The 25,433-nt window shown below is 38.4% G+C and overlaps 1 protein-coding gene across 1 annotated transcript in view; it reads left to right on the top strand.

Moving 5' to 3' along the window:
- Positions 1 to 24,812, top strand: part of LOC120531332 (double C2-like domain-containing protein beta) — a 283,023-nt gene extending 258,211 nt beyond the window's left edge. Inside the window, exons 6-9 of the mRNA XM_039756634.1 lie at positions 1,379 to 1,536; positions 9,529 to 9,610; positions 9,733 to 9,829; positions 21,349 to 24,812. Of these exons, the coding sequence (XP_039612568.1) occupies positions 1,379 to 1,536; positions 9,529 to 9,610; positions 9,733 to 9,829; positions 21,349 to 21,485 (474 nt within the window). The 3' untranslated portion in view covers positions 21,486 to 24,812. The remainder of the gene's footprint in view (positions 1 to 1,378; positions 1,537 to 9,528; positions 9,611 to 9,732; positions 9,830 to 21,348) is intronic.
- Positions 24,813 to 25,433: the final 621 nt, after the last annotated feature.

The following is a 25,433-nucleotide window of genomic DNA, read 5'->3' as shown; positions in this document are numbered from 1 at the left end:
GGAGAGGTGTGAAGGGATTTAAGAAGCAGTTTAAGGTGGGACGGAATTACGAGTTTTTTCGTAGGCTCTGGTAATTCTAGTGTTAATGGCACAGTGTCAATAAAGTGTGTTGTTACTACCTGCCACGGCCCACTTTTTTTCTAACTGCCTGTATTAAATATTAATAATATTTCTCTGTTGTCTGTAATAAATAAGTATTTTCAAATGATTTCACTTTAACAGAATTGTTTAGCTTGTATTAAAAAATTTTCAAATGATTTTACTTTGTTTTCCGAATAACCCATTAAAATCCTTGCTTTATGTTTTTAACTTATGTCTCTACTTTTATATAAAATATTGATCTGGGTGTGTAGGTGGCATGTAGAAATTTATATATATAGTAATATAGAGAGAGATTTTAAGAGTGTCCTTTATTTCTAATTTTCTAATCTGGCAAGCCTAAACATACTGCTAAACACGTTAGGAAGTTAAGTGATTTACTAGAAATCACATGGAGAGTCAAAGGAAATTATGTGGGTTTATGGACCAAAGCCTTAACCATCAGACAATATTGCCATTTAATGAACTGAAAGAAAATGCTTGTTGATAACTTAAATACGAGTATGCAAAAATGAGTGCATAAATTAACTTCGTTAAAATACATTTGAATGCATTTAGTAAGTGAACAACTTAACTAAAGGAATGAGTTGATTACATTACATAATGAATTGATGGATGGAATTATTATATTAACTCAAAGACCTTAATTAATGAAATAAGTTTGGGCTCCTAGACAAATTAAATGAGGCATGGTGGGGTTTAGGGTAAGTGTTAGTGAAGTTAGGTTACAGAAACTAAAGTGATTAGCTCTGATTGTGGCTTGTTGTTTGACTATATTTTAATTGGTGGATCACATACTATAAATACACAACCCTCATTGTGACTAAATGACAAATTCCCATTGATAACAATGAATTGTAGGCAAAATGGGTGGCATAACTGTTTGTCACCATTACAGCTTTATCGCCCTCATTCTAATATGTTCTTTGTTAAGTAAATGAATGGGGAGGTGTAGCCCCATGGATGCTGATTTGTGGCATATTGCAGATAGCACATTCACATCTTAAAGTGTGTTGCCGTTTAACCTTGAGCAAGACATTTGATCTGATTCAGCTTGGCACCACATGCTGCTACCAATTAGATGTGCATGTGCATTTGATTTTATTTTCCATAAAGCTCATGGGCATTAGAACCAATATTATAATTGCTTCTTAAGACAACCTCTACCATAAATCATACATCATATGATTTTCAGTGAGGTCATCACCAATCTTTTGAGGTGTGCCATTTATCTTGAGTCTGAATGTCACATGCTCTTTGTGTCTGTGATCTGTCCCAGGTTGACAAAACAGAGGACAAGTCTTTGGAAGAGCGAGGACGGATCATGATCTCCTTGAAGTACAGCTCCCAGAAGTCAGGGTTGATTGTTGGAATCCTGCGCTGTGCACACCTGGCAGCTATGGATGCTAATGGCTTCTCTGATCCATATGTCAAAACGTAAGCTGTCAACAACCAGCTGTCATCAGCTTCTTTAGTTCTTATTTAATTTCTGGCACTTATGTGCCCTCATCAAATTATCCTTTGAAAAAAATTTCCAGTGCCAGTCAAATGGACTAGAAAATAGAAATCAAGCATGAAATCCATTGTTCTGTGCTGCCAATGGGAAGTGTGTGTCTTCTGACCTTTAGGTGGCTAATTCTTGACTGTATAATAAAATTCAATATTCATGTCCAGATCATTTCTAATGATGGAATACCACACAACATTTTGTTATGGTGCATTAGAGTCACTTCTATCTAAATAATGGCACTTTGTCTATTTTAACTTGGTAGTTAGTGACGGCTATTGTTTTAATAAGACTGAATACATAAAAATAAGGTTGATTTTTAATCATTTGTTTCATTCTTTTTTCTGAGTTGTGACAGCCTTCAGCATGTCGCACATGCTTTTCAGTCCAAGACCTCACATAACCATCTATTTTCAAGGTTTATTCAATGTTAGCGTCAGAGCAAGACAAATCCTATTTTGGTAGTGTTAGGTAGGTATCAGACTTAAACTAACCCTGAATGGGTTCACTAAATGGCATGATTACACACACATGCACTGGGCTGATTGTAAGCCACTAATTAAGTTAATAAACTTTGAGATGCAGAAAGAAAACCAACACAGCCATATGAAGAATGTGCAGACCCTAAGCCGACAGTGACTAGACCAGAACGCTGTCTCAGTCTTCTGGCCCTTGTCATGTTTAATGTTATTTCAGATCACCTCATAATAATTGTGTTCTTCTGTTAAGGCTTTTTTTTAGATGTCAAAGGTACAGACTGTAACTCCAATGTAAAAATGGTTGTCAGTTTAGCTCTTTCTTGTACCAAAGCCTAGAAGATGAAGAAAAGGGAGGTCCAGAGTTCACAAACTGGGATGAGAAAATCAGTAATTCAACAGTAACCCTTATTTATTATTTATATGGTCAAATTCAAAGACATTTGTCTGGGAACCACAACTTAAATATATTATTTTACAAGCTAGTGGCCTTTACCATCACTTCTTGTAGTCACACATGAATGGTCTTTCACACTCACTCCATCAAACCTATGCAGCATCCCCATTACACAATTGCCTCTTTGGAAATAATACCACTAAATCCTAAACCACAAAGAGACTAGTCACTACTATAATTAATAAAAAAATTACCAAGTGATAGAAAAAAAGAACATGTAAAACTAAAATAAAAGGAAATGTAAAAACCTCTGAATACTCCCACATAAAACCACAAAAAAGAAATTGAACGACATATCGGATTCTGCCAGATGCTGTCTGCTAGTTTTCCTTTTTTGCTGAATTTTAAGCCTCTGATCTTATTCCCATGAGCACTAAGCATGAAAAGTGCATTATAAATAACATCATTTTTATTACTATTCTCACAAGAGTTCAGCAGGTAGTATTAGACGGTAAAAAAACCAGATGGACATGAATGAGCGGCTGCATTCTGGGCTGGTAATAGGAGTATTTAATAAGCAGTTAGGGATGACCAAAACAAAAACATGTAACACAACTAACACTCTATAATTCTCTTAATACAGTTAAGTGTTCCTGTGGACCAGAGTATATCCAGGCAGATCCAGGTACAAGCCAAGACCAGCCCTGGCAACAATCCATCATGTGGCCCACAGATGCACACACCTTCAAAGCCTCATTGCTTTGCGGAAAAATATGGGAAATGTCCAAACAAAGGTTGAGACTAAACGCTACCAAAGGTACAAGTCCAGTTCAGTGTATGCTCACAAACACCCATATTCACTGAGGTCCAATAAGAGACACCAGCCAACCTAAACAAATGGCCTGCTTGACAATGCTACCCTCACACCTACTGGAGAAGGCCAATTTATGATCATCTTGGTGATTCTTTTTATGACATTTCTCTAGTCAACTTTTTTTTCCCCCCAAGTACTTGGGTTTAAAACCTGATGTGTCAGCCTGGCATTAAGTAAGTTTGGCTGAAGACCAATTATCATGAATTGGCCCATGACTTAGAAGTCTCTTAAGGCATACTTGCAGAAGGCACATTGTTTAAGAAGAAAAAAAAGAAAGAAAAAGAGTACATAAACTGGCTGAAATAAACTGAGGTTCAAAGTTTATTCTGACAGCATCAAGGCAGGAACCAACCTTGGTCTTTATGGCAATCCAGCACAGGCCTCACTCATATTCATGCAGGGCCAATTTAGATGCCAGTTACCTTTTTGAGATATGGCGGGGAAAACATATTAATTTAAAAGAGGTGTACTTTAAATACTACTAATGCCAAATATTTTGTTTCCTGTTTTTAATATTGCTTTTCCATCTCCACTCACAGTTACAGATTTTTTTTAATATAATGTGCTTCTTTGTGTTCTCTTTAATTAATTCTGAGAGCCTTCACTTTTAATCCAACTTTAGATTAAACGTAAAGCAAAACATTAACTTTAGCAAGTATTAGATAAGCAGTAATGGAATAGACAGAATCTAATAGAATTAAGGTTTTTCAATAATGTAATTAACATTACAACAAAGAAATATAATAAGAAGTAACTGGTTAGAATTTATTTCGATTTTCCTTCCACTAATATTAATATACGTAAGATAGAAAGCCTGAATGGTATGTACAGTAACGTTGTCAACTATAGCAGCTCAACCTGATGCCAACAACTGCACGCTGACACACTCCATTACTTAGTACTTGGAAATAATTTAATGAAAAGGTAAATAATTCACTCATTAATGTGAAAAGCTAATAATCTTTGATTTCATGTGTTAAGAGTCTGCACAATGTCCTTCCTGGCAGCTTAGGAGAACTAGATGTCTTTCAATTGTAATTCCTAATTCTTAAAATCTTAAAACGACTCTTAGTTGCAGTTAATAATCAAATGATTGTCAAATATGCTGCTTATTTATCAGAACCAGCCTTGCCTATTCCAAAACGTATCATTCAGCTTTAAGAGTCCTTGTTATTTTGCAGGAAATCAAAGAAAACTGTATTCTAGAAGTAAAATCTTTTACTAACGGCTTGCACAAAGTCACAAAAATTCACATTGAACATCCATCCATATGTTCAGTTCAGAGCTAAGAGGATTGGCCTAGTCCTTTAGATGTAAAGCAGGAGCCAGCCTTTGATGGAGTGTTAGCCCATAATGGTGTCCAATCACACATACAAACTTTCTCTCAAAATGGGCCAAGTCTGAGCTGGCAATGAACTTACTGAAGACCAACTTATATAGACATGAATAGAAAGTGTAAACCCCACACAGACAGGGGCCTAGCTGGAATTTAAAACCAGGACTCTGAATGCTGGAAGAAAACCCTACAAACACAAGGCTAACCACCACAGGCACTGAGCCATCCTCGCACAAAAATGTACAACACACAATTAGCAAATCACAAAACAGAAAGCAAGTGTCATATGAATGTGTGGTTCTGCATTTTGGTGGCATTATAAAAAAAAGATTTTCCATATTAAATTTTGCTAGCTTTCACTTTTGTGTGAATTGATTAAAATTATAACTTACTGTTTTATGAGAAAAGTCCCATTTTGAGACTGTGCATTGCCATACTGAATACCTCCTCTGCCCAAGTCTTTCTCAGAAGTTTTAACTGTCTCTTCCAGTCATCTTTGCCTTTCAGAGTTGCAATCTTGTCACTTGACAAGTCAGCTCTTCATTATAGGTGTAACCAAATCTCTGAAGTGTCTTTCAAACATCATTTGGTTAATTTTCATTATAGAAGCAATAGGCTATATGCACACTCTTTTCTGGATTCCACATCAGCCAGCTGCTTCACTTCCGGCACTCATATCAAAACAGACTAGTTATGACATTTCTCACCAAACCTCTTTAAGGCATACCCAGAATTACGGTAAACAAAAAGTTTAAAAAAGACAAAAACAGCAAAATGTACTGGGTGTTAACATTTCAAAAATAAACAATCTAGACCAGGACTTCAGTGAATCTGCCTTCCAAAATTAAGCTTCACCTCAGACAGCCACACCCAAAAACTCAAGAGGCAGGCTTTCAGGCCTGGCCAGGCTCAAAATGGAACGTCAGATATAAAAGTTTAAGAATACTTTAAATATTAATTTATATATATATATATATATACAGTATATATATATATATATATATATATATATATAGTAACAAAGGTACTATATAGGCTGGGTACTGTGCCGGGCCGTTACACAAATTTTTATGCAAGTCCCAGTCCAAATGGATGGGCCGGAATCCTGCTGACTACGCCAGTGTAACAAAGGCGCTATATAGGCACCTGACCCGACACAGAAAGACACAGAGGCATGTATAAAAAGTACAAATCTTCATCTTCCCCGTACCACACAGCCCAAACACAGTCCCAAAGCACCAACACTAAATCACAACACAGCACACTCCTTCCTCTATCACCACTCCTCCACAAGCGTAGTCCTCCTCCTCCCGACCCTGGCTCCTCAAGTGGTGGTGGCCCTTTTTATAACCCACCCAGAAGTGTTCCAGGTGCTTGACCACCTGGTCCTAATTTCACCTCCGGGTGGGGCTGAAGATTTGTCCAGCCAGGCTGCTGAGTCCATGCAGCTCCCCCTAGCGCCCATTCAAGCCCCCAACCAGGTTGTGGAGGACTCCATCTCCCATGGAGCCCTGCGGGTGGTTGGGGAATCACCGTCAGTCATGGAGGCTGCCACCAAGCGTCCCGGGGGAGGTACTGGAGTGCCCATGGTGGCTCTCCCGGAACATAAGCAGCAGGGGCATCCCAGCCGGGCATGGGACCCGGCTGTCCTTCACTATATATATATATATACACTAGCCATAGAATAATTTAAAAACATTTGCTGTCTCTTGCCCTACGTGCACTTTCAGCTTCTTTTCTTGATATATCGTTTGTGGATATTTCATCACCAGCGCTCCCTCTCTCAAGTACAGTATGTTCCCATTGTAAACTTTCTAGTTAGCCAATAGTGCTTAACTTCTCACTACATCCATAATGGCTAACATGGTTAAACACCGTAATATTACAAGTATGTTCCCATAAAGCATGCTTTTCCGACTTTGCCGTTATTTTTGAGTGTGCTTTCTCGCATCATGTCTGCATTTATACTTGCTGTCTTTGAAGGCGACTTTCTATATGCATCCCATGCCATTTCTCCTCCTCTCATTTCATTTTTAATCACATCACCACAGCCAAACTGACCAGTCACACAAAAGTTAAACTGACCCATCATATATATAGATTGGCTAGTTGAGTTCACTGAATTGCACCAAGTTAAAATCAAATTGTTTTTTATTACAAACAGTTCCTTTTTACAGTCTCTTATAATAACTACACACAATACCATCTGTCCTTCCCTCTTCCTTCATTCCTTTCTTTACTCCTCCAGCAAGGGGTGTCTTCTTCCACCTGTACTCCGTCCTCCTGACTGAGGTAAGGTAGCTTCTTTTATACTTGATTCAGGAGTGTTTTGGTGCCATAAAATTACAATCAGTAAGCACTTCCAGGCCAGGCTAAAGATCCATGGAGCAGTGAAGTCCTCTTCCAGCAGCTCTGCCTGATGGCCACTGAGTAACTTGACAGGGATGCATTTCTGAATTAATTCTGTCATGTAACCCAGTAGGAGTACAAACAGGAAGTAGCCCTGGAGATCACTGACACCTAACGTACAGGGGTAATGACTGTTTTTTGTATGCCGTGTCCCCAGATCCATTCACGATTTTCTCTCCCCAGTAGATAGAGGGAACAGGAACTATCTTTGCAAGCATGCTCCTCCATCCAAAGTGTCCTTCCTTCATCCCAGTCCTGATGCCAGTTCATCCACTATGGCATTCATAATAAATACAGTATAGTGGCAAAGATGCTATGTAGGCGTCAACTCAACACAGACTGACAACGGAGGCACATGTAGAAATAAAAAGGTTTTTAATTTTTCTTCACTTGTGGGGCATGTGTTCCCCGTTATCCCCACAGGCACAACTCAGTCACAAACAACACCCAAAATAAAACACACCCCAAACCACATTCTTCCTCCACTACTCCTCCCAGGCAGCTTCGTCCTTCTCCTCCTGACTCTGGCACCTTGAGTAGTGGCTGCAGGCTCCTGTTGTAGTCCTCCCGGAAGTGGTCCAGGTGGTAATTGGCCTAATTAGGCTGCACTTCCGGGTGTGACTGCATTCCAGCCCACAGAGGCTCATTACGCCGTGCAGCTCCTCCGGGTGGTGGCCACGGAGCCCTGAAGTCCCACACCTGTGGCCCCGATGTAACCCAGGAGGTGTGCCACCACACATTCCGGGAGACATAGAATGCATCCCATGGTTGCTCCCTCCAGATCCAGTGTTGAAGGGGTGTCCCAGCCATCCCTCACAATATATATAGTCAAAAATATACTGAAAAATGTCCATGAAACGCGCAGATTAAATGGCTTGACTGGGATGAGAAAGTTAAAAAATAATCTTTGGAAATTAATAATTAATTTGTATAAACAAAGGCAGCACTTAAAATGGCAAAAACAAGAAAATATAGGACCAATCTGCAAGGCAAAACAAAACATTCTACATAAATTAAATTAGCATAACAAGAACACAAAAAGAAATAAATTATTGAAACACTGGAAAATACTTAATGAAAAACAGAAAAAAAAATATCAGAAATGTTTTTAGTAACAATACAGTAAAATCATTTCCAAAATGCAACTAAAAAAATCAAACACAAGCAAAAAGAAACTAAAGCCATGGATGAAGTCTCAGCAATGCCATAACACCCTCACCCAGTAGACAACGAAATGTACTGTAGAGCTTCTCCAAACCAGTCCTGGGACGCCCCCTTTGGCTGAAGGTTTTCATCCTAAACAATTACATTTTTTTTGATTGGCCTCCTGCCTTAATTAAGCTATTTCCTCATTTTGATGCTTTTTTAATATCAATCCAAAAATTGCAAACTGGCTATGCTACATTTTTATTGAATAATCAAGTATTTGTGTGTTAATGAGTAAGAATTCATTGGTTTTGCTTTTTAGTATTTTGCTCTTTTTGACTGTTCTGGCGATGTAAGCCATAATTTACTAATAAGCACTCACACTGAAAGAGCTACGCTTAAGCACTCAGTGTTGTTTGCACTGGTGTCTGCTTTGCTTGTCTTTAATTATCACTATTTGGATACAATTAAGACGGCAAACTCCACAAGGGAAGTGAATTAGAAAGGAAATGACAAAACAGAGCATTTAGGGCCATGGCAAAAAAATACAAATACTGTATTTCTTAATTTCTTATAAACGTCAGTCACACAATGCCTCACTTTTCCAAATGCAAGATAAAAATAATGAGAAAAGATTAGCTAAACAAAAAATGAGATCAACCTGAGGTAAAAAAAAAAGACTCACTGATTGTGAAACTGGTTGAAACAACAACCTGCAGCCACAATGGGGACCCAAGGTCTAAAGCTGAGAGCTGCCATTCAAATTCACAGCCATGTTTCGCCCATCTTACATGACTTGATGCTGCCACCTGCTGGTTATATCCCTAAACATAACAGATGAGGCCAGCAAATTTTTCTTCAAAATCTAAAACCAATTAATGCATTGTTTATTCATAGTAAAGATTTTTTTTATTGCTATACAGATTTCTATCCTTTCAGTGGCTGACACCATATTTAAAATAATACCTTGCTTTGTTTCATGGATCTGAAAAGCAGAAGCACCTCTTGCATGTACTGGTCCATGTTCATGTTATTTGTTGTAAAAAATAAATATATAAATATGAAAAATAAAATGTCAAATGACACACATGATCTTCCCTAATGATCTCTAATACTGTGTAGCTTACATGGCACAAAGAGCCAAATTAACTGAGCAGTTCAGGAGTTACTTTTCTGCTTCTGCTCCCAATGGCCAGCACAATGTTAATGTCCAGTTAATTGTCCTTAGACAAACAAAACGCAACCAGAGACAATAACACAGACAATTCCTTGCTTTTGCTGTAGGTATCTGAAACCAGATGTGGAGAAGAAGTCAAAGCACAAAACAGCCGTGAAGAAGAAGACCCTGAATCCAGAATTTAATGAGGTGACCCCAGCCTCCTGCCTTGTTTCACTAATGTTTTCATGTGTGTAACATCCTGAAGAGCGTGCATGTCATTTTGTGAGCATACGCCCAATATGTGTGTGACCCATTTATGTTTTTCTTAGGAGTTCTTCTATGAAATCAAACATGCTGACCTCACCAAGAAGACTCTTGAAGTAACTGTATGGGATTATGACATTGGGAAGTCTAATGACTTTATAGGTAAAAACCTCTCTCTGTATTTTATGGAGGCTGTGGTGTGGCACAGACAAACTGGGAAATATGAGATAAAGCACAAAAAAGTAAGTTATTTCCAAAAACAGGAAAGCAGAAGTGTCTTCCTTTATTAACTGAAAGGGAAAGGGTACTTTGCAGGCTATTGCTATCATGAATGTGGCCACTAGATGGTGAAAATGCATGAAAGAGAGAGAGAGAGGTTAGGAGCATGCACTGATACAGTGCATTGCCGCACCCACCATATAACAAACCAACTCAGGATCCCAGATTGAGACCCAAGTGTAGCCATGCAACAGGTGACACCTCAGCACCACACAAGTTCAGATGGAATAGAACCAGTGTAAGGTTTTTTGCAGTGGCTGGAGTGCCAGTTCTGCCACTAACCCCCAAGTTTTCCCTGCAGTTTGGGGGCCTACTTGCGCAATTGCAGGTTAAGGGCCTTGCTCAAGGGCCCAACAGAGTAGAGTCACTTTTGGTGTTTACGGGATTCGAACTGGCAACCTTCCGATTACCAGTGCATGAAAGCAGGAAGAATATTACAGGAACAGTACTAAAATATTGGAATGATTTTGACAAAAACACGAGGATTATATCTGTTGAAATATTGGAAAGGTAGCTTTGAGTAAGTGAGGGAAAAAATGTTATTTACATTTTCTATAAAAAGTATTTACCCCTTTAGATGTTTTCACATTTTATTCTTATGCAACAATGTATTTCTTATATAGCCCACAATCACACAAGGCATGCTTCAAAGGGCTTTATTGACAACAGCCTAGATTTGACTCTCTACGACGACAAGAAAAAACTCCTAAAAAAACCCTGTAAAAAATGGAAGCTATCTTTGGAATGGGAATTCAGAGAAAATCCCTCTTCTAGATAGGTTGGGCATGCAATGGGTGTTAAAAATGGAGTGAATAGAACACACAAAACCGAATACAAGTAATCTTCATCACAGAGCTACATGGCCAATCTATCACTGCCACTTCAGAAATACAATATAATAGTATAAAATACTTTGTTCTGGAAAAGTGCTTCTCACCAAGTGCAGGCACAGAGAGCTGTTACAATTCTCGATGCAATAGATTATACCACTCACTAAATACAGAGGTCAGGAGCACGTGCTGATACAGCACATTGCTGCACCCACCACATGACAAACAAACTCAGGATCCCAGATTAGGACCCGAGTGCAGTCTCAGCACCACACCAGTTCAGATGGAATGGAACCAGTGCAAGGCCCTTTCATGGTGACTGGAGTGCCAATTCTGCCACCATCCCCCAGGTTTTTCCCTGCAGGCTGGAGGGCCTACATGCAAGGCTGGATGCAGATTAATGTCATACCCAGGACGGAGCAATTGCAGGTTAGGTTGAGGACCTAATGAAGTAGGGTCACTTTTGGCATTTACGGGATTCAAACCGGAAAACTTCCGATTGCCAGTGCAAATCCCTAGCCTCAGAGCCACCACTCCACCCATACAGAATTATCACATTAAAGAATACAGATTTATTCAAATACATCAAAAATAAAGTCGAAACTTATTAACATAAATGAAAAACAACATTATCTGTTCATTAGTTATTTGTAGAAATTCAGCCAGATTTCTTGAAAGGAGTGAGACAAGCCAGAGTCTGGAGATCTCGGCCAACTAGTTGCCTCCCCCTAATGGCCATTCTACAGCTGAGTCAGTGCTGATGAAAGGCCCCTTCTACTCAATGATTTCAGTGTTCCTTTATCAGAGATGACTTTTCCATAGGCAGGCAAACAACTTGGCAGTACGGCAACAACACCAAGTGCCTCATGAGGATACCGAGAAGAGAAACAGAAGAGGGGAGCATTAGTAACTGTTTATAAATATTGTCTTAGTTATATGCTACTCCTGGATTTAATTTGACTTTATTGAAATTGATCAACAGAAAAAGACTCTTTGATGTCTAAGTGAAAACAGATTTCTACAAAGTAGTAGTAAATAACAAATATAAAACACTAAATTATCAATTGCAGTATTTACCCCCTTTATTACGACACACCTAAATATCACCAGTGCGGGCAATTGGTTTAAGAAGTCACCTCATTAATTCAGTGGAGATCACCTGGCTGGGATTTCAGTTGATAGTAGTCTAAATGGACATTATCTGGAAGGTCCACCTTGTGGGGAGTCAGTATGGTGGTTTAATCTACACAATAAAGACTAAGGAACACACCAAGTAACTCTGTGAAAAGGTGATGGAAATATCCAAGTAATAATAATATTTATTTATATAGCACATTTTCATACAAATGATATAACTCAAAGTGCTTTACAGGATGAAGAAAGAGAAAAAAGACAAAATATAAAAGTAAAATTAGGCAATACTAATTAACATAGAATAAAAGTAAGGTTCGATGGCCAGGGAGGTTATAAAAAAAAAACTCCATATGGCTGGAGAAAAAAGCAAAATCTGCAGGGGTTCCAAGGCCACGAGACCGCTAAGCCCCCTCTAGGCATTCTACCTAATATAAATGATCTAAATTAGTCCTCATGGTATTCAGGCTTCACATGGAAGAACTTGGTGATGATGGTCATGTCTGAATATCTCTTTCAGTCCAGTTAAATTAATCATTAAGAAATGGTGTATGGAGCTGGGAACCTGCCCAGAGCAGATAATCCATGAAAACTGAGTGATTGTACAAGACAAAAACTAATGAGGGAGGCCACCAAGGCACCTATGAGAACTCTGAAAATGTTCCAAACTACAGTGGCTTATAGTGGAGAGTCTCTGCACACAATAACCATTTTCATGGTGCTTCACCAGTCACAACTTTATGGGAGAGTGTCAAAGAGAAAGCCAAAACAAAGTTAAAAAACAAAATGCACATGACATGTCAGCCAGAAGGTTCTGCTGTTGAGACCAAAATTGTGCCTTTTGGACATCAGACTAACTGCCTTGTTTGAAAACAGCACATTATGAAAAAGACCCCATTGTGGTGGCAACATCATGCTACTGGGGGTGCTTCTCTGCAGAAGGCTTTGAAAAGGTTGTGAAGATACTGGGTAAAATGAATGAAACACATTACAGGGAAATCCTGGAGGAAACCTTGATGCATTTTGCAATTCTCCTACACACTGGGAGATTAGATTTCCAGCATGGCAAAGACTCCAAGCATAAAGCCTAGGCTACACAGGAATGACTTAAAAATAAAGTTAATGCCCTAAAGTGGCCAAGTCAGAGTCCAGATCTCAATTCAATCAAGAATTTGTGGCTCGACTTGAAAAAGGCTGTTCACTCACAGTCACCATTCAACCTGAACAAACCTAAATAGTTTTGCAAAGAAGAATGAGGAAAAATCACAGTGTCCAGATGTGCAAAGCTAATAGACACTTGTGCACATAGACTCAAGGCAGCCATGACTGCTAAAAGATATTCTCTTTCAATATGAACTTGAAGGATGTAAATACTTACATGAACGATTAAATTGTGTTTTATATTTATATTTAATTTAGAGTACTTTGCAGAAATCTGTTTTCACTTTGACATTTTTCTTTGGATCAATGTCAAAAAATATACAAATTAAATCTATGATAAAACAGTCTTGTACAAGAACAAAATGTGAATACATACAAGGGGTAAGTACTTTTTATAGGCACTGCACAGTTTTTGATTAGTTTTGAGAGCTTATCAATACTATCTTTATTGCTGGCATGAAAAAAGTAAAATGTAAAAAAGTCCCTCTAGCAGAAGCTGACATTTGAAAGAGACTCAAATTAGAAATAAAGGCTGCATATTTGCAAAAAGAACGTCCAGGCATGGAGGTTATGTTTTATATTTAAACTGTACTCTGGTATTAATTGCATTTGACTTCAAACAGGAGGGAGCAGCCAACTGGAAAATAAGTTTCAGGTCCAAAAAAAAAAAGAATACATTAAATTGCAGATGACAGCACTGGTTTAATAAGCACAGCTGTTCCAAATGTAAAATAAAACAATCTTGGTTAGTGTCAGATATTATAAATGTCCTATAGCAGAGCTTAGGCATAAACTGTGCTCACCTCTATTGTATCGCAGTAACACCCAAACCAGAAGATTCAAACATGTATGTTACATTCAAGTTAGACATGTCAGAAGTAGCTGGAACACTCTGGTGGTCTTGGTACTGGCTGATATCACCTGGTCTGTCAAATATTGCTTACTTTTAAACATTACTGAATGTTGTGCCGCTTGCTAAACTTTATATTGATTTTAATCTTGTATGGTTGCAATGCCCTTATCTTATGTCATCTTCTCACATTGCTTTTCCTGCTGAGAATCGCGGTGGCAGCAGGCCAGGCAGGTTGGCCAGACTTCTCTATTCCCAGCTACAGATTCCAATGAATCTGCTTCAGGGTCTCCACCCAGTGGAATATGCTTGAAGAAGCTCCAGGGGGGACCACCCGAGGGGCATCCTTACAACATGACCAATCCACTTCAACTGGCTTCTCTCGATCCAGAGAAGCAGATTCTATTCTGAGGCTCTCTTGTATTGCTGAGGTTCTTACCCTTTTACAGCTCTTTGCAATAATTTATACAACTTGTATTCACGATCTTGTTCTTTCAGCCATTACCCACAGCTCATGACCATAGATGAGCCAGAATTTTGATGGTAAACCAAGAGTTTTGTTCTTAGACTCAGCTCCTACTTTCCCACCATGGACCGGTCCAGTGCCAGCAGAAACACTTCTGCTCCTCCAATCCAATTGTTAATCTGATGTGCCCTTCTTCCATCACTTGTGAACAATATTCTTAGCTACATGAGCTCCTCCACTAACAGCAGTTGCCACACACTAACCCTCGCCCTTCTGTTCCCCCTCCAGGATAAAGCAATCCTCTGTTTTCCAAGAGAGACCCATGGCCTCAGACTTGTAGGCACTGACGCTTCACACTTAGCAGCAAATCGCTCAAGCACATGTCAAATGTCACGTTCAGATAAGGCAAAGAGGACAACATCATCTGCATAAAGCAACAATATTAGCCCAGCCTCCCCAACTAGACACCTTCACAATCTCGTTTTATAATCTTTCCATGAAAACCACAAACAGGAGTAGTGACTAGACAAAGCCTTGATAGAGCCCGACACCCAAAGTGAATAAATTTGACCTAACATCAGCTCTCACTGCATTCATATGGGGAATGAATAGCACGTAAGAGCGGTTCTGTTACACAATATACCTGCAGCACCTCTGATTCTGTCAGACTTTGGTCTCATATAACTTTCATTGCATTATGGTGTAACAATCCTTAACCGAATCTGTCTTCTGTTGTAATATCTCAGAACTGAGTCCTGTACCTTTTCAGTATCCTACAAGCCAGTTTTCAGAGGCCAGTTTTTGTCTAAATCTGATATAATGTAAGCTTTTTTTCCTGGAGTATTCGCAAATCTTGGTGTCATGAAGGTTTAAATTATTTAAATTTAAGAAATGTTTTATCTCCTGGAGGCTGATTTTAGCACATGGCAGGCTCCTGCATCTTTAGCTTCCCTGGAGTTTATCCAGATGTTTTTCAAACCTCATAAGCATCTGGAATTTTTGACCTTTACACTGCTCAAAACGTATTCTTATCACATTTAGTTTATCTACATTTATGAATACGGACAATTTCCTTGAACAACACCACTTTGCAAAATGAGGCCCAATATTTCACATCCTTTGGTATTTTTCCCGTACTAATGTGAATATTGCCATGATACTTCTCTAAACATTTAGTATTATCTGTAAAACCTGTAAGTGGCATGTCATGAAGGCCAATTCACTAGGCTTCTTTCTGGGCAGGAACTCTTTCCGTGTGTTTGTTGGTCTTTGCCTTTTGTGCTTCCTGCACTTTACTTATTATGCATCCAGCCCATCAGCACTCCTGATAGTAGATTTATCTTTTGGTCAGCCTTTCTCTGTACGTTTTTATTATTGGTTTAGTTTGGTGAGGGTTCCTAAAGTACACTATTGGATGTGTGTTTAGAGATGGGTTACCCTTGGCCTTGATGATTTTTCATCAATCATTATTTTACTAATTTTTACAACACATTCAAGGAGCAGAAAACCTCTTTGATTAAAGAGATTGCAAAGCTTGAACCTAGTGTTTAATTGAGCAGGCAGTTTTGAGTAAATTAGGGTTACGTTTTTTACAAGGCCTAAAAAATATTCACCCCTTTGAAAGTTTTTGCATTTTATTATTAAACAACATTGCATCACAGGCAATTTATTGGGCGTTTTGACATTAACATTGAACTTTTCTTAATTTACATGTGCTATTATTACTTAAAAACATGAAGTACAACATTGTACATCCAGACAGGGATGTCCTGTGATCATTGTTGCAATCAATATGAAAATAATAATACACTTCCTGGATCATGAGGTGTGATTTAGTCTGATGTAACATAAATGAAGTCCACGCACTGTCTTCCTGGTCTCCTGCACTAATGGCATGACAGATTCTCCATTTTGTATCCACACTTTTTAAGTGGTGTTGAGGTTCCTTGGCTGTCCTCTACCCAGTGGTTTTAAATTGGCCGTGCATTATTTCACTTCTGCAGTTACTAACTTGGATTGTAGACAAGAGTGGAGTGAGCACTTCCTAGTTTTTGCTTTGTTATCGACATGTCATTTTAAATCAAACGATCATAAATTCTCTTCTGATTTGCCAAATAAAGACATTCAGTTACAGAATGAATTTCAGTTGAAACAAGATCATTCTAACTCCATAATTTCTCTAAAGCCTTCCTTGACTTGCCTGATTTGTTAGAGATCCATCATTTTAGAGTGTCATATTTGCTTGTTCATCTCTAAAACAGATCATCTCTATTGATCAAACATTCTGGCACTGCAGCCATTTTTTACTCATCCAATTTCTGAGCCTATAGTAGCATCATCTTGACATTAAAATTTCATACCTCAAGTTTTCCCCTTTTCTTAATCAATGCCATTTAAAACTTTTCTATCTGTGGAAAGACCAGTCTTACAATTGTGAGTGCCTTTTATAGGCAACAAAATGCTGGCAGGAGAAAAGCGTCAATCTTTATTATCTAAGTCTTGCAAGAGGTAACCCTAACAGGAGCACAAGCACCTTATTAATAAGCGTTACGAAGGAGGGTCTTTTATACACTTCATTGGTTAGACCACAGTTCCAAGGAATTCAGTACATACTTGGAAAACTTTTAACATGATTGGTTCCATCCATTTGCTAATGATACAACAAACGCTGATACCTTAAACAACCACAATTAACCCGGTCTATTAGGAAGATTGACAGTCCTGTCAGCTTAGGAGTACATGACTTTAAGATGTTAAAAGTAAATGTGCCGCTCTACATCCATTCCATTCTGAACCAGATGTTTCCTTCTTGGTTCATCAACAGGAAACTTAGCCTGAGCATAATAATAGAGCAGCCAGCACACTTTAAAAGATAACTTTTTTCTTATACCAAGGCTTGTTTTGCTTTTATAGCTATAAAGTTACTTACGATGCCTTTTCCTTATAACTCAAGCCTTTATAGTAGCAAATGTTAAAATAACACCTTCAGCCTTTAAGCATACGCTCAGAAGAAGAATGTAAAACTCAAGCACAAACCCAGCAGATAATAAAGCACATCGATCCAGAGTTCAGATTCAACTTCTGCACAATGCTAATGATTTGCATTTCAGGAGCAAGGATTTAACCTGAATTAATATACAAAACCCTTAGTCAGAAATAGGTAGGACCAGAAAATGAACGTACTAGATAGCAATAGTCGAGTCTCAAAGAAGAAAGATTTGAAACACAAAATCAGAAGATCATACATCATTTTTGAATACTGTTTTCTTAAGAAAAATACCTTTCACAACTATTTATCATTTTCCTGTTGAAAGAAAGCCCACAAAATTTAAACTTACAGAGGTTATGCTTTAATAAATTGTCATCTGTGTCATTTACATCCAAGAATCAGTAGCAACTAAGTGCATAGTCCAGCGATGACTTCACTACACAATGCTCAGCATGCAAATCATGAAGAAGATGGGGAGATTAATTGCTTACTGATTGAATAACCATAAAAATAGTGCACAGATGCAGAAAAGAATGGTCAGAACCTGACCATCGGGCTTCTTAAGTATACATTCTTCAATTTTTTTAGATCAACTTATTATTTTTATTGGACTTATGTAATATTAGCGACTTTTATATGTGTGTTTTTTCCTGATTTGAGGTTTTCATAGATGAGGATTTCATTTGTGATGTAAGTTTCGCATCTGCTTTTGAAATAATAAACCTGTTTTTCAGTACTGTTATATTTTCTTTGTTTATGTGATGTCATCTTGGTTCTTTTCATGTGAACACAATCTTCACCAACAATGATTTCGTCAGATCTGACACTATTAATATGGCAGCAAACGCATGCTGCTTTATCCCTAGGGGAATTCAACTAACAGAATCCTAAGGGTAGGGCCTGCGTAGAAATAAAATTAATAATCACTAAGGTTTTGTGTTTTGGTGATGACTTATTTCTCACTTAGACCTTCCTATTTTAGTTTCAGTTTCTGGTTGCTTGGTTTTGATTGTCCTTCTGGTTTTGACTTATTGCACTTCCCTGATGGTGTTCTTATGCTGTATTATTTTTTCCTGGTTTTCTTGCACTCACAGTAATTGTCAAGCACACTGGTGTCCATAACAACTCCACTGTGGGGATTTTGGTCCTTGTGACCCTTTTTGTCAGCATTAATGATCAATCTCATCCTTACACAAGCTTATTTTTCTTGCCGAGTCATCAGACCAGTTTTAAACTGCTCAAAGACTTTTACTCATTGTCCTTTTGTGAATAATTTGTTAATTCTGTCCTGGACTAATGGAACTTTTAATGATGAAACAAACTGGTTGTTATCGTCATGTCCTCCTCTTAGTTTTGTGTCTCATACTGCAGTATACATTATTTTCCATGAACACATTAATATCACGTCACTTCCTGCAATCCCTTTTTTACTCTTTCAAAGGATTTCCAAGACTCTATAATGAGTATGATATGGAGAGCCTCAATGCTCAGAGCTGATTAAATTGTGATATCTCCTATTTATAGTAATGTTTGCCTTTTCTTCTTCCAAACCAGTTCTCATTGTCCTTCTCTCTAGTGAAACCCTCTTCCTGCTTGTACACTACAGAGATTTTCACATTTGCTTTGGTCCACCTTCTTTGGATTTGTTTTAAATTTACTATAATTTTGTGTTTGTTTCCTTGTTGTCTGAGCAAGTCATTTAGAATTTCTGTAAGGTACATTTTGAAATTCATTTGGACCACTTTGCAGAGATCTGCTTTTACTTGGACATTAAAGTCTTTTTCTGTTGATCACTGTCAAAAAATCCAAATGAAATCAATTGGGATGCAATGCTGTACAATAATAAAATGTGAAAACTTCCAAGAGGGTGAATACTTTTTACAGGCACTTTACTGTAATTTCTTCTTTTTTTTCCTTATTGTCTGAACTAGTAATGTAGAATTTCTATAAGGTATAGGCCACGTTTTACACACTTTGTTTATTGAGCTGGGCCTACTTTATAATGTTTGCAAATCGACATCTATCTGAATATCCCATTCAATTTCTCAGATCACACTTTAATTCATTCATTTCAAAGTAATTCCCCACGGCTAGAGATAAACCTATTGTTCTGGAAATCCTAAATGAACAGGATAATGGAAAGTCTTAGAATCTTGATGACTGCGGTAAAATACGAAGATTCTGCATAGCTTACTTTGGAGCCCATTATGTTTGATCTCAATATCTTTCATTGTGTCCTTGGCTGTGTTGATTTCTACTTCTTGAAATCTTCTACTTGTATACCCTCTATTTTAGTCGACTTTATGCTATCTCTTTAAGCCTTGATCCTGCCATTTTGCCCTTTAATACTGTTAATCACTGGCAATGATATCGATAAAAATCATTAAAACTGAATAATTAATGTTAAAACTGAATAATAAATTTAGAACTAATATCATATTATTTTGGTTTAAATAGATTTTAGGTTTACAAGAGCATTTTCAGACATCAATGCTTTTGTCTTTATATAGCAGATCTATATACAGTAATCCCTCCTCAATCGCGGGGGTTGCGTTCCAGACCCCCCTCGATAGGTGAAAATCCGCAAAGTAGAAACCATATGTTTGTATGATTATTTTTATATATTTTAAGCCCTTATAAACTCTCCCACATTGTTTATAAATATTCCCTTCACAGTTAAACAGCATAATCCCTTTGTATTCTCTTAGATATTAGGTAAGATTCATTGAAATTATGTATGTAAACACACTGTTTATATACAGTAAAACCTAAATATTATTTTAAAGATATCGAGTGTATCCAATATCACATATGTTACAGCCATTACGATAGACAGGCCACCAGCAATAAATACGTACAATGCAAGAAAAATTGTATACAGTAAATGTGTGTACAGTGACACTAAATGTATGTACATATACTAAGTACTGTAAGTAGAAAATTAATTATGGTTACTCACCAACAATGACACGATGACTTGTCCGATAACAATGAGTTTAATTTTACTGCACAACAAAGGAGAGCGTTACAGCCCTTCTAAAGGAGCCACTTCAGGCAACTCTGTAGCACCGCTGTTATTCTTCTTCAATCCAAATCCCTAAAGCAGATTCCATCCAGACTACTGCCTTATTACATCCACTTACAACTCATTTTGGACCCTGGTTAAAAGGACTCTGCGGCCGTAGATCTTATATTCCTTTCCTACTTTTTAAATAAAAAGAATCGTAGCCTCACTGATGCTGTAATGGCATCCTACAGCGGTGTAGCTTTTCCCTTCCTTCAACAAATCCAAGACGTTTACCTTTTCGGCATTCGTTAGCATCTTTCGTTTGCTCATGGGCACAGACCCTGAAGCAGTAGCAGGAGCAGATCGTTTTGGAGCCATAATGAAGGGCTTGACTATGCACAAAGATAAACACAAAAGAGCACAAAAGTTAACTCTTTACACAGCGAAACACGTTGATGCTGAATGAGCAAGACGAGACTTCCTGGTTAACACCGCATTCAGCACACAGGAACTTAACTGCGTGCTCTGATTGGTTAGCTTCTCAGCCATCCGCCAATAGCATCCCTTGTATGAAATCAACTGGGCAAACCAACTGAGGAAGCATGTACAGGAAGTAAAAAGACCCATTATCCGCAGAACCCGCGAAGCAGCGAAAAATCCGCATTATATATTTAGTTATGCTTACATATAAAATCCGCGATAGAGTGAAGCTGCGATAGAGTGAAGCCGCGAAAGTCGAAGTGCGATATAGCGAGGGATTACTGTATATCGTATAGTAATGGTATTACATGTTGTTTCAGTTGGTAGACATTCCAAAATTACCTTACCAAACCTGCACTATGCTGCCACTTGCCACTTCTCTGGTTTCCCTTTGACCTAGTAGGCTATTCTACCCCTGTGATGATTTCACATGTTTGATTCACACCATTGCCCTCCATCTCCATGATCTTCTGCATTGTCTCTTGCAGGTGGAGTGACCCTGGGGATCAACGCCAAGGGTGAGCGGCTGAAGCACTGGTTTGACTGCCTCAAAAATAAGGACAAAAAAATTGAGCGGTGGCACACCCTGACTAACGAACTTCCAGGGTCGGCTTTCAGTGACTGAGGCTCTGCCCCCTCACCTGCAAGGGAAACCCTTGGGTAGAAGGGGGCCTGACTGACACCAGCACCCTGCCACATTTACGCAGGAGACACATTTTGTTTGAATTTCTTACAATTAATGTTTACAGACAAAAGCAAAAGTTTTACAAGAAATTCTTATGGATCTGGCTTCTGGTATAGCCTCCCATCAGGTATCACAATAACCAGAGTAGGGTGTGTTAGCTTCACTGACAAGGGCCTGGCCGCAAACAGTTAAAGATTGTCATACTTGGCATGCTAACTCAGACTACTGTGGTCCAGCCTAAACACCACAGAGTAGAGTTTTTGACTAAGGAGAGATTCATAGAGTTCATAATTGTACACATTCATAGACAAACTCACAAAATAGGAGAAATGCCCATGCTGTCTTGTTCAGGAACTGTAGCAATCAAATGGAATGTTTCATTAATTTTTCTGAGCTTCTGACCCAGCATGGCCAGGCTACATTTGTACCTACAAACACACTTACACTGTAAAGTGCATCACGTGGGCAACTAACAAGCAGATTTACACAACTGAGAAAATAAAACTTGCTGTCTGCCATCTCATTAGAGTGCATGTTAATATTACTCCTGAGATGACACTGAAGGAGAAAATATGCAATTTTAATTATAAGTAAAGCCCTCAAAATTCTGGGCATACTATTAACTGAGTATTCAGCATGCTTTATCAATATACATCCATTAGGTTTATGACCTCCGAGACTATCTCAAAAGTAGTTCACAGGCATAGTCACAGACAGACTCAGGATCAGTCACTGATTAACCTGTCATACATGAGTTTAGGATGTGGGAGAAAAAACAAAGTACCCTGAGAAAACCGAATGTGCAGACTCTACAAAGAAGATTTACCAGATATGGAGTGGGGTGGCAGAGGTACTAACCATTTTGTTACCAAATGTTGGTGTATTTCAGGTTGGCCAAGAGAAGTAAATATCTACTGGAATTATCACCTACAATATGGGACTTGTTAGAATATTCTATGAATGAAGTCAAAACAATTGTGGAGACTATAGCACGGAAACAATGTTTGCAATCCCATTACTTATTAAGATGCAACAATAAAGAGAATTTCATTTCATTTTTTTATCATGTGTGCCTGGCTGCCAGCTTGTCATGGAGCTGGAATTCTCTTTTTCTGCATCTTTTAACACAATAAACCCATAAGTCACAGAGAATCAGTTATGACAGGCACGTATAGTTTAATTTCATTTCTAGTGTAGCAGCACAAAGTCCTGTCAGGATGTCTAGCGCCCCTGATTGGGATGGGTGATGGGAAAACAGAAATGACCTCTGGGTAGGCTTGGTGTCAGTCAGGCCAAAGGGGCAGCTCTGCCAGCCCTGCACTATTTCTACACTTTGTGATCGGTTTGCCTTTGTACCTGATTTGTACTGTATATACATATAATGAAACGCATGTTGGTGTGTCAGTGTGTTATGCACTGTTTGATACAAACAAAAGCACTCCAGTCCTCTCGCGACACTTTCACTTTTGTATGTCTGAATGCTGTCAAGTCCGTTTGGCTATCAACTGGACTCCAAGTGCGCTGCCCTTCCTTCTCCAGCTTCCTTCCCTCACCTGTTCTTGGCTCAGTGCTCATCAGCAGCATATTGAATGGCTAGGTTTGATTTTCTTTTTTTTTTGTGTTCAATGTAGCCTTTATCTTTTTGATTGTTCATTCCTCCTTTTTTGTTGCCTGTTCTGTGTTGTGTTCCTCCCCGTTTTGCTCGGAGGGCAAGCAGCCAACAGGTGTGGTGGTCCATGTGGCATTTCAGACTTTGAGTTGAGGAGCCCTGCTAACCCCATACTTCATGTCACATAGGTAAGAAGGACTGTTTTCTTCATGGAACAAATGATTTTAAATGTCGATAGTTAAGAGGAAGGAAATAATCTTTATGTTTCTTGAATGGAAGTCAACAAACTTTGCTGATGTGGTTACAGACCAGTCTGAATCTGTAAATAAATAAAAAAAACCCAATCCCATTATCAGTACAACAAGGAGGAATCATAATGAGCAAAGAATATTAAACACAATCTCAAATGCTACAGGGTTTGGTTTTTTTCTGTCTCTTTAAAAAAGAGCATGCGATCCCTTCAGACTAGTGAGCCTACGACTTGACTAATGCTGTGGAGCTACATAGCCTGACAAAAGGAGCGGCCATCTTAATTCATTGTAAGATATAAGCATACAGAACCCTTCAAGTGAGTTAGACTCAGAATTGTCCCTCAATCTGGCTCATCTTCAAATTTAGGAATAAATTGTCAAGACTTATTTAAAACTTGGACTGATGTTAGACACTCTAAAAAATGATCAGCCATGCAAGCAGACTGACACTACGTAGAGAAGACTTGCAGATTAATTACAGAAGGGCATTTGGATTCCACCTAATGACCTTACACTCCAATTTCACCACTGACAGATTTTTCAGAAAGACAGTATAAAGGTGTACTGTAAAGTTACTGTTTGAGTGAGCAGGTGTGAGGAAGTTTTCATTCTTTTTTTATTTTCTGTCTCCTCAAATAATTGTACATTAATATATAATTATACAGGGGTGGATTGCTGATCACTGTTTAGTTGCCTTTGTATTACCAACCTGACGCCATGGGCAGTCCCACAGCTGTCTTTGGTTGCACTGCCTGCTGGATTCCATTAGGTTGGTCATCTCACACCACTGTATTTACAGAAGACAGTAATTTAGACCTGTAGCAGCATTGCCATCTACTGGTGTTCTGTGGTAATGCTAAATTCCTCCCAGAATGCCGGCAATGGTTTAAGAGTTTAGAAAGTGAGAGGCACATATCAGTCATTTTTAAGAAGTGCAATCAGTAGTCAGTACTTGTCAGACATTTACTGGTTTTATCTTTTACAGTTTTACTTAATTATTAGCTCCATTAGCTTTAATGAACTGCATACACAGTATTGTAAACATATACTGTATAGTCCACCCACTAAAATCAATTTAAAGTTATTTATCCAGGTAGTAAGTGTTTACTTACTATATAGCATTAGACAAAAACACAAAGAAGCATTAATACAATAAAAAGTAACAAAAATATCTTGTGTTATTAAAGCAAGTGAATATTTTGTGCCCACTCTTGCAATGGAAAGCTCAACTTATTCACTTTGGTACAGTACTATATAATTTTTTCAAGTTGTCCTGTGGTAAATGCACAAGCATCTTGTAGGATTTCCATAATGCTTCTTCTTGTTCCTTTATTAGTCCAAATGATCCCACACAGCTTAAATTACAGTGGTGTGAAAAACTATTTGCCCCCTTCCTGATTTCTTATTCTTTTGCATGTTTGTCACACAAAATGTTTCTGATCATCAAACACATTTAACCATTAGTCAAATATAACACAAGTAAACACAAAATGCAGTTTTTAAATGATGGTTTTTATTATTTAGGGAGAAAATAAATCCAAACCAACATGGCCCTGTGTGAAAAAGTAATTGCCCCCTTGTTAAAAAATAACCTAACTGTGGTGTATCACACCTGAGTTCAATTTCCGTAGCCACCCCCAGGCCTGATTACTGCCACACCTGTTTCAATCAAGAAATCACTTAAATAGGAGCTGCCTGACACAGAGAAGTAGACCAAAAGCACCTCAAACGCTAGACATCATGCCAAGATCCAAAGAAATTCAGGAACAAATGAGAACAGAAGTAATTGAGATCTATCAGTCTGGTAAAGGTTATAAAGCCATTTCTAAAGCTTTGGGACTCCAGCGAACCACAGTGAGAGCCATTATCCACAAATGGCAAAAACATGGAACAGTGGTGAACCTTCCCAGGAGTGGTCGGCCGACCAAAATGACCCCAAGAGCGCAGAGACGACTCATCCGAGAGGTCACAAAAGACCCCAGGACAACGTCTAAAGAACTGCAGGCCTCACTTGCCTCAATTAAGGTC

This window comes from Polypterus senegalus, chromosome 6 (assembly GCF_016835505.1).
Source record: "Polypterus senegalus isolate Bchr_013 chromosome 6, ASM1683550v1, whole genome shotgun sequence".
Classification (NCBI taxonomy): Eukaryota; Metazoa; Chordata; class Cladistia; order Polypteriformes; family Polypteridae; genus Polypterus; species Polypterus senegalus.
This window is presented reverse-complemented; position numbering and strand designations above follow the sequence as displayed.